Here is a 16,867-nt window from a genome sequence, read left to right as displayed (position 1 = left end):
CGTGATTTTCCGCCAGTCGCACGCGCGTGATTGACGCGGTCAACGCCGATCGAGGGCCGTTGAAAGAGGCCCCCGGGCAATTCTCCGCGGTCGACCGACCGAGTCCCGCCGGCGTGGTTCCCGTATGGTTTCACCTGGCGGGAGCTCGGCATTGTGGCTGTGGGGGCCATCCGGGTGGGGGGGCGGGGGATCAGACTCCGCGATCGGGAGCAACCAATTGGCGACTGCTGTAGAGCCGCTGTAGGGCTCTGCCATGTTGCGCAGGGGCCGGCGTGAAAATGGCCGCCGCACGCATGCGTGGACCTGAGGCCGGAAGTGCTAGGACCCGTATCGGCCACCGGAGCTGCGTGAAGCACTCCAGCGCCATGTTGGCCCCCTGTGGTTTTCAGAATCGCTGTGCCAAGAGGCCCGTTGACGCCAGCGTGAAACACTCCGGTGTTTACACCAGCGCCAACACGTTGCCACGATTTTGGAGAATCCTGGCCCAGATCTTTGTATCATCTGCAAACTTAGCAACAATGCCTTCAGTTCCTTCTTCCAGATCATGAATGTATATTGTGAAAAGTTGTGGTCCCAGCACAGACCCCTTTATCCCCACTCTCTGCCAGTCGGCCAATCCTCTATCCATGCCAGGATCTTACCCGTAACACCATGGGCTCTTAACTTATTTAACAGTTCCCTATGCAGCACCTTGTCAAAGCTTTGACTTGTGACTTTCTTTGATTGACAGTACGGCCACCTTTTGAAGCATCGCACCGGATGACCATCTGTTCCTTTCTTCAGAGGTTTTAATGTATTCAGCTCTGGAGGTGATGCTGACACAGTTGTGCAATGAAACCATTATGAATGCATTATGAATGCTTGGCTGAGTTCCAACACACACTAATCAATTTCGATCAGCTTGACTGTTGCCACAAGTCTCAAAGGGACTCACAGAATTTACAGTGCAGAAGGAGGCCATTCGGCCCATCGAGTCTGCACCGGCCCTTGGAAAGAGCACCCTACCTAAGCCCGCACCTCCACCCTATCCCCACACTTCCACCCTATCCCCATAACCCCATCTTGTTTTGGACACTAAGGGCAATTTAGCATAGCCAATCCACCTACCCCAGCACATCTTTGAACTGTGGGAGGAAACCGGAGCACCCGGAGGAAACCCACGCAGACGCGGGGAGAACATGCAGACTCCGCACAGACAGTGACCCAAGCCAGGAATCGAATCTGGGACCATGGCACTGTGAAGTCATTGTGCTAACCACTATGCTACCATGCTGCACCCTGTGAGCTTTGATTTGGTTAATAGTTCTATAAGCAGCTAAACGGAGAATGTTTTGGAGCTGTTTATTTTTAGTTTTATGAATACTGAAGAGGATTAAATTTTTTTCAAGTGGTGGTTGAATGGCTGCGTGGTTGATTGACAGTTTTATGAACAGCTAATAGGATTAAGATTTTTGAATGGTTGTTTCATTATTTTGACAGTTTCATGAGCATCTCAAAGACTTCTCAATATTATCGTAGGGCTTATGAGTTCTGTCCATAGTAGGGACTGTGTGAAAGGGAATAGGGGGAAAAGGAGGGGGCTTGGGGGGGTGGTTTTGGCAGAAGGTAAGGTGTGAGGGCTCATGCACAGAACTGTGCCAGTGTCCCAGTGAACAGTGTCAGGCCTTCTAACATGCCTGCCACAGCATCCAACCAGCTCCATTCCCAACTCTGGCCAGCTTCTGGAGATGACTCCAACTCCAAACCATCCCCCTACCCTATCATGGGCAGGCACTCAGGGAGGAGGAGGGATTACAACATCAGTAAAAGGCCCGACTCGCAATTCCTGCATTATGGATAAAAATCTGGACCCACTACAGTTAGCAAAGCAGAGCTGAATGGGGTATGCTGACGTAACAATTTTAAGTGGTGAATGTTGACAGGCAAGCATGACCAAAATTCAAGAGAACAGGAGGTAAGGTTTGAAGAGCAGAAGGTCATACACAACAGAAGATTTTAATGATTAAATATTACGGTTAAACTCTTAAATGACATAATCCTCACAGATGGGGCCAATAAGTGGTAATGTGGCATTTCTTTAAGGGATCAGGAAATCTGAAATTAAACAGTACAAACTTGGAAAAATAAGAATGATTTGCAAATTAAATTGCAGTGAATTGATGACCATAAACAGATTTATATTGTATTTCTGGTGGCATTTCGCAGAATGGTTCAGAAACATAGCAGGTCTCACTGATGTTAAAATTTCCTGCGTAAAATTGATAAAAATGATTTCTACACATGACCTTTAGCAAGGCCATTTGATTTGGAAAGGACAGGACTAGAGGCTGTAAATCACTGAGTCTGTAAGTTACTCAAGTGCTTGGCTTTCTGACACTGTAAGACGGAAGGACATCCAAGCTGAATTCCCGCTGTCCCCGTGCATGTGAGCTGCCGTTCCACTAATCCCCGATATGTGTTGATGAGCACCATAGGTGTGATGCGGAATAAGCAGGATCACACTCAGAGATTTTTGAATCCACTGTGTTCGATAATTTATTATCACAGCAAGTAATTTGGCAATGCATGACATCCTGCAAGGAATCTCACAAATTTCAACTCTTACCACATGTTGCAAGGTATCCTGCTAATGTGCTTGAAAAAAAATAATCTGTACATAGAGTTAACGAGTTAGCTGGCACACCAAACCGATCACCCTCTTTAATATCAATCTCGTGATTATGTCTGGAATTGAAAGCAACTGCGCAATATTGAAAGCAATATGTAATAACTAATTATCTAAACAAGACAGGTAGAAAATACAGAAAAGAACATAATTCTGGGTATAAAACAGGTTGCATCGTTGATGCTCCATCACCTCCGTTCTCTTTGGAAAATGCCAAACTTTAATCCAAGTATATACATATTGTTACGAGGTATATCTTCAGCTTCTAACCATTCATCAACATTTTTGTTTCAGAGTCGAATGGCTGAAAGTTTGCGTCTCTTTGATTCAATCTGCAACAACAACTGGTTTATCAACACCTCACTCATCCTGTTTCTGAACAAGAAAGATCTCCTTGCAGAAAAGATCAAACGAATTCCATTGTCGGTGTGTTTCCCGGAGTACAGGGGTCAGAACACATATGAAGAGGCCGCTGTCTACATTCAGCGGCAGTTTGAGGACCTGAATCGCAACAAGGAAACTAAAGAAATCTACTCCCACTTTACCTGTGCCACAGACACCAGTAACATCCAGTTTGTTTTTGATGCAGTTACTGATGTGATAATTCAAAATAACTTGAAGTACATTGGGCTCTGCTAGACAATACTCCCACCTACCATTGAACAAAATCCACACAGGGATTCAGGAGGTCAAGGATAAAGGAGAAATGCTGGATTTGGCAGCAAAAGAGGTTGAGGAAAATTACCACGCTGACAATAACTGGATGAGGTCTGAGCTACTGCATTGAATAGCTTAAAAAATTCACTAAGAATCTAGTGATTCACAATCCAGCAACATGAGTTCCAGTGTGGAATCATGAGAAACACTGTGACCTCTGATATAACATGCCCTTTTTATGTGACGTGACTGAGCTCTAGTTTATTTGCAGTGACTTAGTAAGCTCCCTGTCATTCCAGACATCAAACTTGCAATCTGCAAAACCAAAATCTGAGCTGGCTGTATGCCACGTCAAAGATAAGCAGTCAGAGAAACACAGGCAACAGTTATTTTCCTCTCCTTCAGCTAAAAGGGGGTCACTTATTCTTTGGTTCCTTGTAAATAAGAAATAATATAATTGAATGTTTTTTAAAAAAATGAACATTTAATTTCCCAGATACAAATGATATGTGTAATGTTTCGTCCTCCATTTTTGTTCTGAATTGCACATGTTGTTCAACAATTGATACCAAGATCACATCACACTGGCCTCATTGGCCTCATTGCAATGGAAATGTCTCATTGAGATCCAATTCCACAATTCAGTATAGAAATTCTACAGGGAAGAGCGAAAAGAACAACATTGAAACTGTGGAAATTGTTGTGCTCTACAGACTTTATACTTTTTGGTTAGAAAATGGAAACGATTAAAAACCACTGACCAATAAATGAGGCAGGTTTACTGGTCTGTAAACTGTTCTGACAATTGTTCCAACTTGCTGAATTGATAAAGGCAACGCTTAACGGCCAAAATACACATTTGTAACTAAAACTGAAATGTTCAGCATACAGCATTGATTTTTCTTTCGTTTTTCATGCAACATTCACACGACAGAAGTATGTAAATAGTTAGAAAAATATAAAGCACACTCAGAAATGAAACGGAAAAACACGTAAACAAAGTCTAGTATGTGTATCTACAGTAAAGGGCTTTGAGACAAATTATAAAAGCTGTTCATTTGAAGAAATTAAATAAAATGAATGACATTAGTGGGTAAAATGTGTGAAATACATTGTGATGATTTACGGTAATATTTGCCTATAATAACTTATAAAAATGAGATTTTACTTCCTGGCATTCATTATCAGTGTGATATTTATCCAAGGTGTAAAAACAATCTCTCAGCATGAATTAGGTCATTTAGTCAAACACTCTGGGATAAATATTTGTCTTTGCAGCCTGTGCGGTAATCTGGGGCAACTGATCACCCACTTGTAGATCACACCTGATTTTTATTCCAGAGTGGGAGACAGAGAAAAACAATTCCATTCGCATCAGTTGAGAACAGAGTTAAACTAATTTTCAGAAGTGAAGCAGAAAAGTTTAATTATTGCTGGAATCATACCTTTTATTGCTTAGGACTGGGGGCTCAGTGGTAGGGTTTTTGGTTTACGAGTTCATTGTGTGCTGAAATATGCCTGGAAAGTGGCATTTAAGTCACAAGAAAGCAGTGGATTTCTTTGAACCAGTTTTATTCTGGGCAATTTATCCCTCCTTTTACAAATGTGTTATTTGATTTTGTTTTGCTCTTGCTTCTCTTTTTGGAGCCTTCCCAGTTTTTTATTCTTTTTCTTTTCAACTTGTTTTTAGACTATTCAAAAACAACTCCTAAATCACATATTACCTTTTCAAGAGCCATTGATCAGAAAACTGATGTGAGCTGCTCCATATTCAGTGACCTTGGGCCAAACTTGGGCTTGCAAGAAATGGTTGGGTTAGGGTAGTGTCTGAGGTTAAAATGCAAAAAATCTGGAACAGGAACTGGAGCCACCTCAAACCTGCTCACTTCCGATTTTAATGGAGCAGGGAAGCGAGGAAAGCAAATAACCAACCTCCTCATAGGAAGTAGTTACATATTATGAGGCTATGTGCCATCATTTTAATAGCCATTCCATTTTAAACCACAGGAAACTCAGGAGCTTAAAGGATGCAAGAAGGGCTGAATATGCAAAGCCTTTCCGGCTCTGTTCACTGAGATGAAGGACTTATCTTATGAGGAAAGGTTGTGGAGGTTGAGCCTATACCCACTGGAGTTTAGAAGAATGAGAAGTGGGCTTACTGAAACATATGACATTCTAAGGGTGTTTCACAGGGCAGATGCTGAGAGAATATTTCCTCTTGTGGGGGAATATAGAAGAACAGGCACAGTTTCAAAATAAGTGGTCTCCCATTTAAGATTCTCAAACGAGTCATTAGTCTGTGAAATTCCATTCCCCAGAGAGCAGTAGAGACTGGGTCATTGAATATGTTCAAGGTTGTATTAGACAGATTTTTCAGCAGCAAGGGAGTCAAGGGTCATGGGAGCAGACAGAAAAATGGAATTGAGGCGACAATCAGAACAGCCATGATCTTTGAGTGATGGAGCAGACTTGAGAAGTCAAGTGGCCTACTCCTGCTCCTAATTCTTGTCTTGTGGACCAGGAGAAACAGGAGCGTTTCCTTCAAACTCACCCAGCCAACCCAGTTTAACTCCCACCCAATCCCCCATCCTTCAGTGATCTGCCTGATCACTCTGAGATTTTCCTTCATGATCCTTGCAGAAATCCAGTGAGAATAAAGCAGAGAATGGTAAAAGATGCAACAAATGAGACCTAACCCCACCTCACCTTCCTAACTGTGTCTTTTCTTCCCACTCTGCACCTGAACTGTCGTTATTCATTCCTTATCCACCTGCACATGCAAATAGTGATGGAAAGTTGTCCTTGTCCTCAGTGGACCTCCCTCCTGTCCACTTCAGTTACTGTCACATCCCAAGTTTCTCTGAGGAGGTTGATGCTCAGCCTTGGGAAGCAACAATTATCACCCCGAGGTTCCCACATGAAGAGAAATTACCTTGAGCAGCTTTCTGACCCTCAAATCTTGCTACTCATTTGCTTCCTGCCTTATCTCCAACCCATAGGAAACTGGCATGGGGTTCCACCAGTGAAAGAGGGGCATGCAAAAGGACAATCTTAGCCTTAATTCCAGCCAAGCACAAGTTGTTACATGCAAATTATTTGATCACCTGTGTTTGTCTTGCTCCTAACACCCTTTAATCTAATTCAGAAACAGATGTTCAATTCTTAAAAGAGAGACGAATAATGAACAACACATTTACAGGTTTTGTTATTTTGCCATTTTTTGATCTCTAATTTTCTTGAGGTTTATTAATTTTGTGGTTAAGTCCTTTAATTCTACAATCAGAATCAACTTCTTTTATTTATCTAGGCAATGGAAAGTATTCCATCACACTCCTGACTTGGCCTTTACAATAGTGGGCAAGCTTTGCAAAGCCATTCATCTGCTGCAGAATACCCAAACTCTAAACTGCTCTTGCAGCCACAACATTTATGTGGCTGGTTTAGTTCATTTTCTGATGACCCCAAGATGTTGATGGTGAGGGATTCAGCAATGAAGATGCTGTTGAATGTCAAGGGGAGGGTGGCTAGTTTCTCTCTTGTTGGAGATGGCTCACTGCCGAACACATGTGTGGCACAAATGTCACTTACCACTTCATCCAAACCTGAATGTTGTCCAGATCTTGCTGCATGCAGAAGCGACAGCTTCATTATCTGAGGAGTTGCAAATTATATTGAACACAATAAAATTATCTGCGAACAGCCCCATTTCTGACCTTATGGTGGAAAGAAAGTCATTAATGAAGCCGTTGAATTTGGTTAGACCTCGGATATTGCCCTGAGAAACTTGCAGAATTTTCTTGGACTGAGATGATTGACCTCCAACAATTAAAATCATCTTCCTTTGTACTGGGTATGACTACAGTCAGTGGGCTCCATTGAAAACATTTTGCTTCCTCAAATTTGTCTTCTAAATCATCCTCGTTACCGTAGATCGCAACACCACAAATCATATTTTTGCATATACTCAGCAGATAGGTCAACCCCATGTTTCTGCCACAACATGTGATCCTCGCTTTGGTCGTCAGCCTCAGTTTTTCACCCCATTAATGGATATTTTGCTTGGTTCCTTATAACTGAACATGATTGATCAAGTAGGCAACACGAGCTGTGGGAGTTTAAGACATGACCACACAGAGTAGACTGCAGATGGCAAACAATTAAATAAAATTAGTTCCAACAAAACCAATGAGATTGGATCTGGTTTCAAGCTAAAAATCGTAACTTTTGCTAACTCGTCAAATAACTGTGCTGCAGTGGGAGAATTTTGTGTTAGTGAAAACTGGTGCTAGAATGCAAGAAGGAATCTGCTCTGAAGAAGATGGCAATGACCAAATGCGCCATGAGAACATGGGCCATCCACTGGCCTAATCTTGCAAAGCATGTAAAGGAATGAGTCATCAAAAATAGTCAGAATGGTTACATCATCACCAGAAATGCATTGCCAATCTACACACTTAAGTGGACCAAATTAAACCCCGAGTCCAGGAAAGATTTCAGAGCATCAGAGAGGTTATATAGCCACTTCATGGAGTGCAAATGGCTCGTGTTATTGTCGGAGACCTGGATCCAGCAAAAGACCTTGATGCTAAAATTACTAGTTTCCAGCGGTTCATCCATCTGACAACGGCAAAAATATGATGACCAATCATGCTACTTCAGAAACGTGGTAGAAACACTCATGAATTTCGATATGGCCAGCAACCAAACTGCATAATAAAAAGGTTTGAAAACAGTTTTAGTGAAAACCACAGGGCATGCAAAGACAGAATTTACAGCCTGGAGGGCCATTGGGATGACATTCAAACCTATGGTCATTCATACATAAAACCACACTGAAAATTAGGTTCCTTGCAGATGTTATTGTGCGTGTCTATGACAACAGTTGGATCGGTGAGGTGAAGTTGTGGATCGACAATTTGTTGAATAGGTGTCCCAGCAACCTAATCAAAGAATGCAGCTTATCAGTGTGGGTCATGTTCAGACCCCACATAACCAATGAGAGCAAGAGACACTTGGAAAGAAAGAAAAACACTCAAATTACAGTAATACCAGGGGACTAACATCCATGGTTCAACTTTGGGTGTGTGCCTCAACGAGCCACTAAAGATCATGTTCACCTCGAATGGATGATTGATGGTGAAGAAACCTTCACAAAGAGTGGAAATATGCATGCAACCCCGCTTGATATTTTGTGTGGTTTGATCATCAAATCATGGGATGTTATTAGTGTACAAAGTGCCATCAAATCATCCAAGAAAATGCAGAATATCCTATTTTGAAGATGAGATGGAGATATCCTACTCTGGGTGGAAATGTAGATGATTTGTTACAGAGGGATTATTATGAAACCAGAAGTCCTACATCTGATTCAAAGTGGGATCCTTACGATGATGTCATAGTCAAAGTCACTCAAATTAATTCAATGAACTCTACGTCAGATGCTGAAGACAAAACATTGAAGGTTTTAAACCGCTTTGATTGTGGTTAAATGTGTCTTTGTAAATTCATTCATTCAATAAAACGTGCCACACATGTCTATGAATTACTAGTGTTTTTTTCAACATTTCAAAATGGCAACCACCCACACCAGTGATTCACATTTCATACTCTGCCTTTTTGGAAGGTATTTTTCAGGCTTCGAAAGCAGACTTGTACATGGCAATCTGCAATATTCTTCTTTAAATTCTACCAAATGTTTTAAAACATTCTCTTACCAAGGATATACACAGGGCTAACTAAAATAATAGCCTATTTCAACTTCTAAACAAATGCTCCCAAGAAGTTAGAGTACAAGCTTTTATCTTGATTTTTCATAGATAGAATCTACAATGCAGAAGGAGGTCATTTGTCCCATCGAGTCTGCACCGGCCCTTGGAAACAGCATCCTATCTCCACCCTATCCCAGTAACCCCACCTATAACACTTATAACATGAAAGTTGCTTCTTTTTTAAAATTTTCATCAGTAGATTTTAATACTGTTGCTAGCTGCTCACATATTTTCAGCATTTTTACTTCAGATGGGCGCGATCTTCCCAAAAGGGAACAAGATCCCCGAGCGAGCGTGTTTAACCTGCAGTGCCGGGAAGCACATGGCTATTCAATACTACTCACGTTGAATAAGAGGCCTAAACGGAGAACTCATGGCCAAGGCCGCCCATAGCCCTGTGTTTTACAATGGGGAGCTCCGTTCGCCAGAACTCCCCGTTGTAGCGAGAGATCGGGACACCATTTTTAAATTGCGTCCCGATCTCCAAGGTCAACAAAGAAAATCCCTAACCTCCCCCCAGCCCGAAGGCAACATGGGAGGGTCCTCTGCAACCCCCCCACCCCCGCAACCCGTGCTAGCTGACAGTGCCACCTGGGCAGTGCCAAGCTGGCATCCAGATGGCACTGCCAGGGTGCCAGGCTGGCACAGCCAGGATACCCAGGTGGCACCACCAGAGGTAGGGAACCACTCTGCCAAAGGGCAGCAGCTGGGGGCCTCCGATCCCCTTGGAGACCCCAATGAGTGCAGTTCCATCTGGTCCCTGTTTGTGGGGACCAGTACCAAACGGCGCTCGCCTGAGGTCCCCGAGGCGAAGGGATTGAATCTCAAATTCAATCTGCAGATAAGAGTAAGGCTTACTGCCTTGCTCTAATGTGCAATTTGCTGAAAAGTGATCCCGCCCATTGTGGGCGGAATTTTCCTTGCAACGTCTCATGAGATTGCGTTGAATCTCGCAAGGTGTTGCGAGCCGGGTGGATCCCGGGAGCAGGGTCTCCTGGCTTTCATCAGCCACACTGCGCCGAGCTGCCTTTCTGGCGCAGCGTGGCCAGAAGATTGCACCAATTGTTTCCAACTGCCATTAACTTTTCCTTTTCAGCCTGTTATTCCCATCTAATTTATAAATTAATAGGCTAAGTTTCTGACTCTGTATTTGGACGTTCAGATCCATAGTTCCATGAAAGTGGCAATGCAGGTGGATAAGGTGGTCAAGAAGGCATACGCCATGCTTGCCTTCATCAGCCGGGGCATTGAGTACAAGAGTTGGTAGATCATTTACAGTTGTATAAAACTTTAGTTAGGCCACATTTGGAATATTGCATGCAGTTCTGGTTGCCACACTACCAGAAGGATGTGGATGCCTTGGAGAGAGTGCAAAAAAGATTTACCAGGATTTTGCCTGGTCTGGAGGGCGTTAGCTATGAGGAGAGGTTGAATAAACTCGGATTGTTTTCGTTGGAAAGGCAGAGGCTGAGGGGAGACCTGATAGTGGTCTACAAAATTACGAGAGGTATAGACAGGGTGAATAGACAAAGCTTTTTCCCAGGGTGGAGGACTCAATCACAAGGGGCCACAGGCTCAAGGTGAGAGAGAGAAAGTTTAGGGGAGATGAGCGAGGAAGGTTTTTCATGCAGAGAGTGTTGGGTGCCTGGAACGCGTTGCCATTGGAGGTGGTGGAGGCAGACACAATAGCAAAAGATGTATCTTGATAGACACATGAACGGGTGGGGAACGGAGGGATACAGATCCTTTGGGCAATAAGTAGTAGGTCTAAATAAGGAATCTAGATTGGCACAGGCTTGGTGTGCCGAAGGGCCTGTTCCTGTGCTGTAATGTTCTTTGTTCTTTATCTTTCATAAAAACATTCATTTTAGTAGTAGGTTTACAAAAGGTAGTCTTGCATATCATCCATATCTTGTACAATTTAGGTTTCAACAGCCTCAATGGTTTCCCAAAACCACTGGAGACAACAATACATAATCCACAGCTAAGTGATTTCCTAACACAAAGGCAATACTTTGAACAATAAAGTAGGAACAACACCTACCCATTCCAGGACCAGTAACTAAGTCACATTGTATACTAACCTTATGCAAAGGAACCGGTAAACAGTTTCCATCAATACTGTGAATACAGTTTTATTCAACAAGCCTTTTGGAGAGAGTTTCATGTTAACTGCTGCCATTGGGGACTGGACTGGTCCTCTATCTCTAAGAATAATAATATATATGCCTGGTTCACCAGATGACAATGGGGACACTACCATTGAACATAGATTCTCTATAGCTTTCCGTCACCTGATTCATTCAGTGAAAGTGAGGGAGACTCCCTGCTTGTCATGAACTTCACTGATCAGGACATTATCATCCCTTGACTGGATAAATGCGATAGGCTTGGTTTTTCACTTCCAGCATTCTGCCTTCACATAACCTTTCACATGACAAAAGTAGCTTGTCAGTCCCATTCAACTAAACTAACCCAAGAAGGGCCTGGTCTGTACCTTCTGCCCCTTTCTCAGCAAGGCCTGACCTTCCAGTCATTCCAGTTTCTCTGGATGGTTCCACAATGGAACCTGTGACTAATCTTATGAGTTAACTTATGATTATAAGTGATTACCTGCCATTTCCATGGCTTATGTTATTTTAAGGACTTTGTGGTCTTCCAGATGAGAACTTAACCCCAAAGGAACACTATTTTTGAATTCCTCCATCAACACCATAGCCCTAAGGTTACTGCAGTTCTACTATACCTTCCATCGACCTATACCACGTAGTGAACACTTTTCCTTTTCCCTGACAAATTCTACATCTCGCTTGTTCTCTTACTCAGATTTCTAAATTTTTGCCTGGAGACCTCTGACTTCAACTCACGAGCATTGAATACAGCAGTCTTCAGTGCCTCATAATCACACAAGTGCTCTGCTGAAAGAGATGAGTACACTTCCAAAGCCTTCCCTGCCAAAACACTTCTTAGGAACACAGACCACTGTTCATTTGGCCAATTCTGATACATGGCAATTTTCTCAAAATGACAGGAAGTTCATCTCTATTCCTGTCTCTGAGTGAAAATACTTCACCAAATCAATATAAAGAGGAGCTCTCTCTGAGTTAACCTCATGTCTTCTCATCAACTCAAGTTTGACTAATTGGAACTCATGCCCCATTGAGATTTTTAATTTCTCTCTTTCCTTCCTTATCCTGTCCCAAATGTCCTTCCTTTCTTGTTAATTTCACTCTTTCTAAAACAATCTTTCTTAATTCTATTTTTTTTTCAGTTGTACTCGATCACTATAGAACCTTTCCTTTCTTACTCGCACACCAGCCAACTCTTCAAGGATCCATTCCCCCTTAGCTCCTGATCATGTGTTAATCCCCACATGTGCTACTAAATTGTCTTTTCTCAACTGCTTTAAGTCTCCGAGAGTTAGATCCACTCTCTAAACAAGGACATGACTAATGTTACCCATGTCAATTTCCCAATACAATATAGCAAAAGCAAATGTGAAATCTTGTTTGTTTAAAGGCTGGAAGTTCATAGGAACATAGGAATTAGGAGCAGGCGTAGGCAATTCAGCCTTTTGAGCCTGCTCCACCATTCAATCAGATCATGGTTAGTCCCCTCCTGGTCTCAAATCCACTTTTCTACCTGTTCCCCATATCCCTTTAACCCGTTTTTTAAAATCAGAAATATATCTGTCTCCTTCTTGAAACATATAGTGACTCAAACTCCACACACTATGGAGCAGCAAGTTCCACAAATTCACCACTCTCTGCGGGAAGTAGTTCCTCCTCATCTCAGTTCTAAATCTACCGCCTCTCAACCTATATCTGTGACCTCTCGATCTAGATTGCCCCACAAGGGGGAAGATTTGATTTTTCAAATACTAAATGAGATTGATAAAGTAAACATAGACCTCGATCAGATCCCCTCTGATCCTTCTAAACTCCAGCGAGTATAAGACCAAATTGTTTAATCTCTCCTCATACGTCAACCCTTTCATCCCTCAAATCAATCAGGTGAATCTCCTCTGAACTGCCTCCATTGCCACCGCATCCTTCCTCAAACAAGGAGACCAAAATAGGACCAATATAAGTTCCAGTGAATCCAGCCAGAGTAACCAAATTTACTGAGTGGTCCGCATATGAAGAAATTATCAACAGGATTCGACTTTTTGCAGCATTTACATGAAAACAAATCAAAACCAATGCAAGTTACACATAAATTAACAGGCAAATAATACATCGAATGAAGAGGTAGATTTCACTTTCCATACTCGATATAGTGAACATGTATAATATGCAATTACAAGCACCTGCATGACTCTCCGCATAAATGCAGCACTACATAGCGGCACAGTTCCACAATATGCTGTTCTTTATTCATGCAAGCAAGGTCAGGAGTGCGATACAACAACATCTTTCACCTTTGACTTTCATGAATATAGTTATGATCAGCAAGGCACACTTCTACAAGCCCACTCTCTTAATAATAATAATCGTTATTGTTACAAGTAGGCTTTCATTAACACTGCAATGAAGTTACTGTGAAAAGTCCCTAGTCGCCACATTCCGGCACCTGTTCGGGTACACAGAAGGAGATTTCAGAATGTCCAAATTACCTAAGAGCACGTTTTTCGGGACTTGTGGGAGGAAACCGGAGCACCCAGAGGAAATCCATGCAGACACGAGGAGAACGTGCAGACTCCACACAGACGTGACCCAAGCCGTGAATCGAACCTGGGACCCTGGCGCTGTGAAGCAACAGTGCTAACCACTGTGCTACCGTGCCGCCCTTTCAGAGAGTCCTGATAGTGCAGCTTTCCAGAGTTCCTTTTCCACGGACCAATGAATAAAACCTCAGTTATTTTGTGTATCAGAGGGAAACTGTCTGCTGGTTGGAGTCATACTGAGCACAAAGGAAGATGGTTGTGGTGGTTGGAGGTTAATCGTCTCAACTCCAGGACATCACGGCAGGAATTCCTCAGGGTCGTGTCCTCGGCCCAACCATGTTGGAATGTTCCATCCCCTTGTATTTAATTATTATTGCATGGCAAAATCCAAAATAGTCAGCCAGATTGTCAATAACGAATTAAAACAATTTAATGCATATCCAAAGATTTAATAGAATATCAAGCCACTAAAGAAATAGTGAAAATAATATAATCTCATTTATTTTTTAATTGGCTCAATTAACTGTCAGAAAACATTTTCAAACGTGACTTTCCAAGCTCAGCCAGAGCATCAGAATGTTTGATTTGCTTTGAGTGTTTTTTTCATTACAAATCCTGCATCTAAACTAAAAATGTAACAAGATCACACTTGGTGGTTTATTTCAGAAATGGCCATTAATTAATAAATGTCCAATGGACCTCTTGGTTTTTCAAATTATTCCCCAGTCATTTCCAGTTGCTGTCAGGATTCTTTCAGCGCCAAAAGAGTTAAAATATTCTAGCATCTAATAAAACAAATTCTTGAATGATTACAAATTAAGAATTACAAATGAGGGAATGAACTACGAACTCAAATCTTGAATTGTTTGGAAAGAATACTTCAATCCAAAAATGTGATTGTAGGCTTGTTTCTTTCTTTTATTACTTCTCCGATAGCCAGATTCTAAGCTGAGAGGGAGTTCTTGTGTCAATTTTCACTGGCAGAATACAGCAGTCAAGGTATTCTATGCACTTGTTGAGATTTATGGCAAGATAATTAATAACTCCATTACTGTAGGATTATTGTGAAATGACTACCATCGTTTACTGGAATTTTAATAATCAGTTCTAACTTCTAAACTCTTAGTTATGTGTACTTTCAGCGAAGTATGAGAGAACACGTTTGTTTTTGCCCATATAATGGTGAAACCATGTATCACAAACCAATGCAATCTACTTTTAATTCAAAATTGGTCAATTCAAATTATTGGATTATTCACATTTTTGGCACAAACAATTTCAAACTATAAGGAGTAGACTGTAGACGGTAATGTGAGCAATGGTTTGTTACATTTCACATACACAGTAGATGTAGTGCAACAATTACTCACTCAAGTCGAGAAGAGATGAAATCAATCGAGGCTTTATTAAGCAAGACTTGTTCCCCAGCAGCTCAGTTACAGAATGCGGCTGCTGGGAGAACTCAAGCTCTTATACTCCGCCTTCAGGGCGGAGCCAGAAGGTGGCAGATCCAACCAAGACCCAGGACCTGTCAGCCAATAGCCTCTCGGCTTCACAGGTACCGTGTTACCCCTAATACATACCACCACATTCACCCCTTGTTAAAAAAGAACCCGGCGGGGTGGTGGTTCTCATGGTGGTAGGGGTTTACAAGGCTGGTCCTGGAACAAATTTCGAACAGTGGCTATGCATTTAGCCCAACAGTTAACTATGTACAAGTTCTGTCAGAATTATTATGTACAGGTTTTGTCAGAATCATTATGTACAGGTTTTGTCAGAGTTATTTACAAGTTTTTCTGGTGTCATGCGGATTCCACGAGTCGAGCGGGTGCCCTGGTCGTCCTTGTCGATCGCCTCAGCCTCAGGTGGTGCAGGTGCTGGCTCGGGCACTATCGTCTCTGGGAGCGTTGCGCTGTTCGTTCCTGTTTCTTTACTCCTGGGCGGGCACGGGAGGAGGACCGATCCACCCGGGAAGGGGGCAGTCGTGGGGTGCGCCGGTGGCAGGGAGGGGGTGATCGGTGTTGGGAGTGTGTGTGTTTCTGCCGGGCGTCACGTCCCGCAGGGAGACCGTGTCCTGTCGGCCGTAAGGGTACGCCACGTAGGCGTACTGGAGGTTTGCGTGGAGAAGGTGAACCCTCTCGACTAATGGGTCCGATTTGTGCGCCCGCACATGCTTTCGGAGCAAGATGGGTCCTGGGGCGGCCAGCCAGGTCGGCAGCGACGTTCCGGAGGAGGAGGCGCTCGTGCGGCGATTGGTTAGTGGTGGTACACAGCAGCGACCGGATGGAGTGGAGGGCATCCGGGAGGACTTCCTGCCACCGGGAAACTGGGAGATTTCTTGACCGTAGGGCCAGTAGGACGGTCTTCCAGACCGTACCGTTCTCCCTCTCTACCTGACCGTTCCCCCGGGGGTTGTAGCTGGTCGTCCTGCTCGAGGCAATGCCCTTGCTGAGCAGGAACTGACGCAGCTCGTCGATCATGGAGGAGGACCCCCTGTCGCTATGGATGTACGCGGGGGAAACCGAACAGTGTAAAGATGGTGCCGAGGGCTTTAATGACTGTGGCTGCTGTCATGTCGGGGCAGGGGATGGCGAAGGGGAAACGTGAGTACTCGTCCACCATGTTCAGGAAGTAAGCGTTGCGGTCGGGAGGGGGGGGACTTTGAAATCCAAACTGAGGCGTTCAAAGGGACGGGAAGCCTTTATCAAGTGCACTCTATCTGGCCTGAAAAAGTGCGGTTTGCACTCTGCGCAGATTTGGCAGTTCCTGGTGACTGTAGGGGAGGTTGCGGGACTTCACAAAATGGCAGAATCGAGTGACCCCCGGGTGGCAGAGGTCCTCGTGGAGGGCTTGGAGGCGGTCTACTTGTGCGTTAGCACATGTGCCGCGGGATAGGGCATCGGACGGCTCGTTCAGCTTTCCGGGACAATACAAGATCTCATAGTTATAGGTGGAGAGCTCAATCCTCCACCTCAAGATCTTGTCATTCTTGATTTTGCCCCGCTGTGCATTATCGAACATAAAGGCTACCGACTAATGACAGGTAATGCCTCCAATGTCGCACAGCTTCCACTATGGCTTGAGCTTCCTTTTCCACTGAGGAGTGGCGGA

The 16,867-nt window shown here is 43.5% G+C and overlaps 2 protein-coding genes across 2 annotated transcripts in view; one reads left to right on the top strand and one right to left on the bottom strand.

Annotated features, from left to right (window-relative positions):
- gnaz (guanine nucleotide binding protein (G protein), alpha z polypeptide) overlaps nt 1-8,864 on the top strand; it is a 433,151-nt gene extending 424,287 nt beyond the window's left edge. The window contains exon 3 of the mRNA XM_072498489.1: nt 2,960-8,864. Within this exon, the coding sequence (XP_072354590.1) occupies nt 2,960-3,304 (345 nt within the window). The 3' untranslated portion in view covers nt 3,305-8,864. The remainder of the gene's footprint in view (nt 1-2,959) is intronic.
- rsph14 (radial spoke head 14 homolog) overlaps nt 1-16,867 on the bottom strand; it is a 246,116-nt gene that overhangs the window by 17,825 nt on the left and 211,424 nt on the right. The gene's annotated exons all lie outside the window — the stretch shown is intronic.

Source organism: Scyliorhinus torazame, chromosome 1 (assembly GCF_047496885.1).
Source record: "Scyliorhinus torazame isolate Kashiwa2021f chromosome 1, sScyTor2.1, whole genome shotgun sequence".
NCBI lineage: Eukaryota > Metazoa > Chordata > Chondrichthyes > Carcharhiniformes > Scyliorhinidae > Scyliorhinus > Scyliorhinus torazame.
This window is presented reverse-complemented; position numbering and strand designations above follow the sequence as displayed.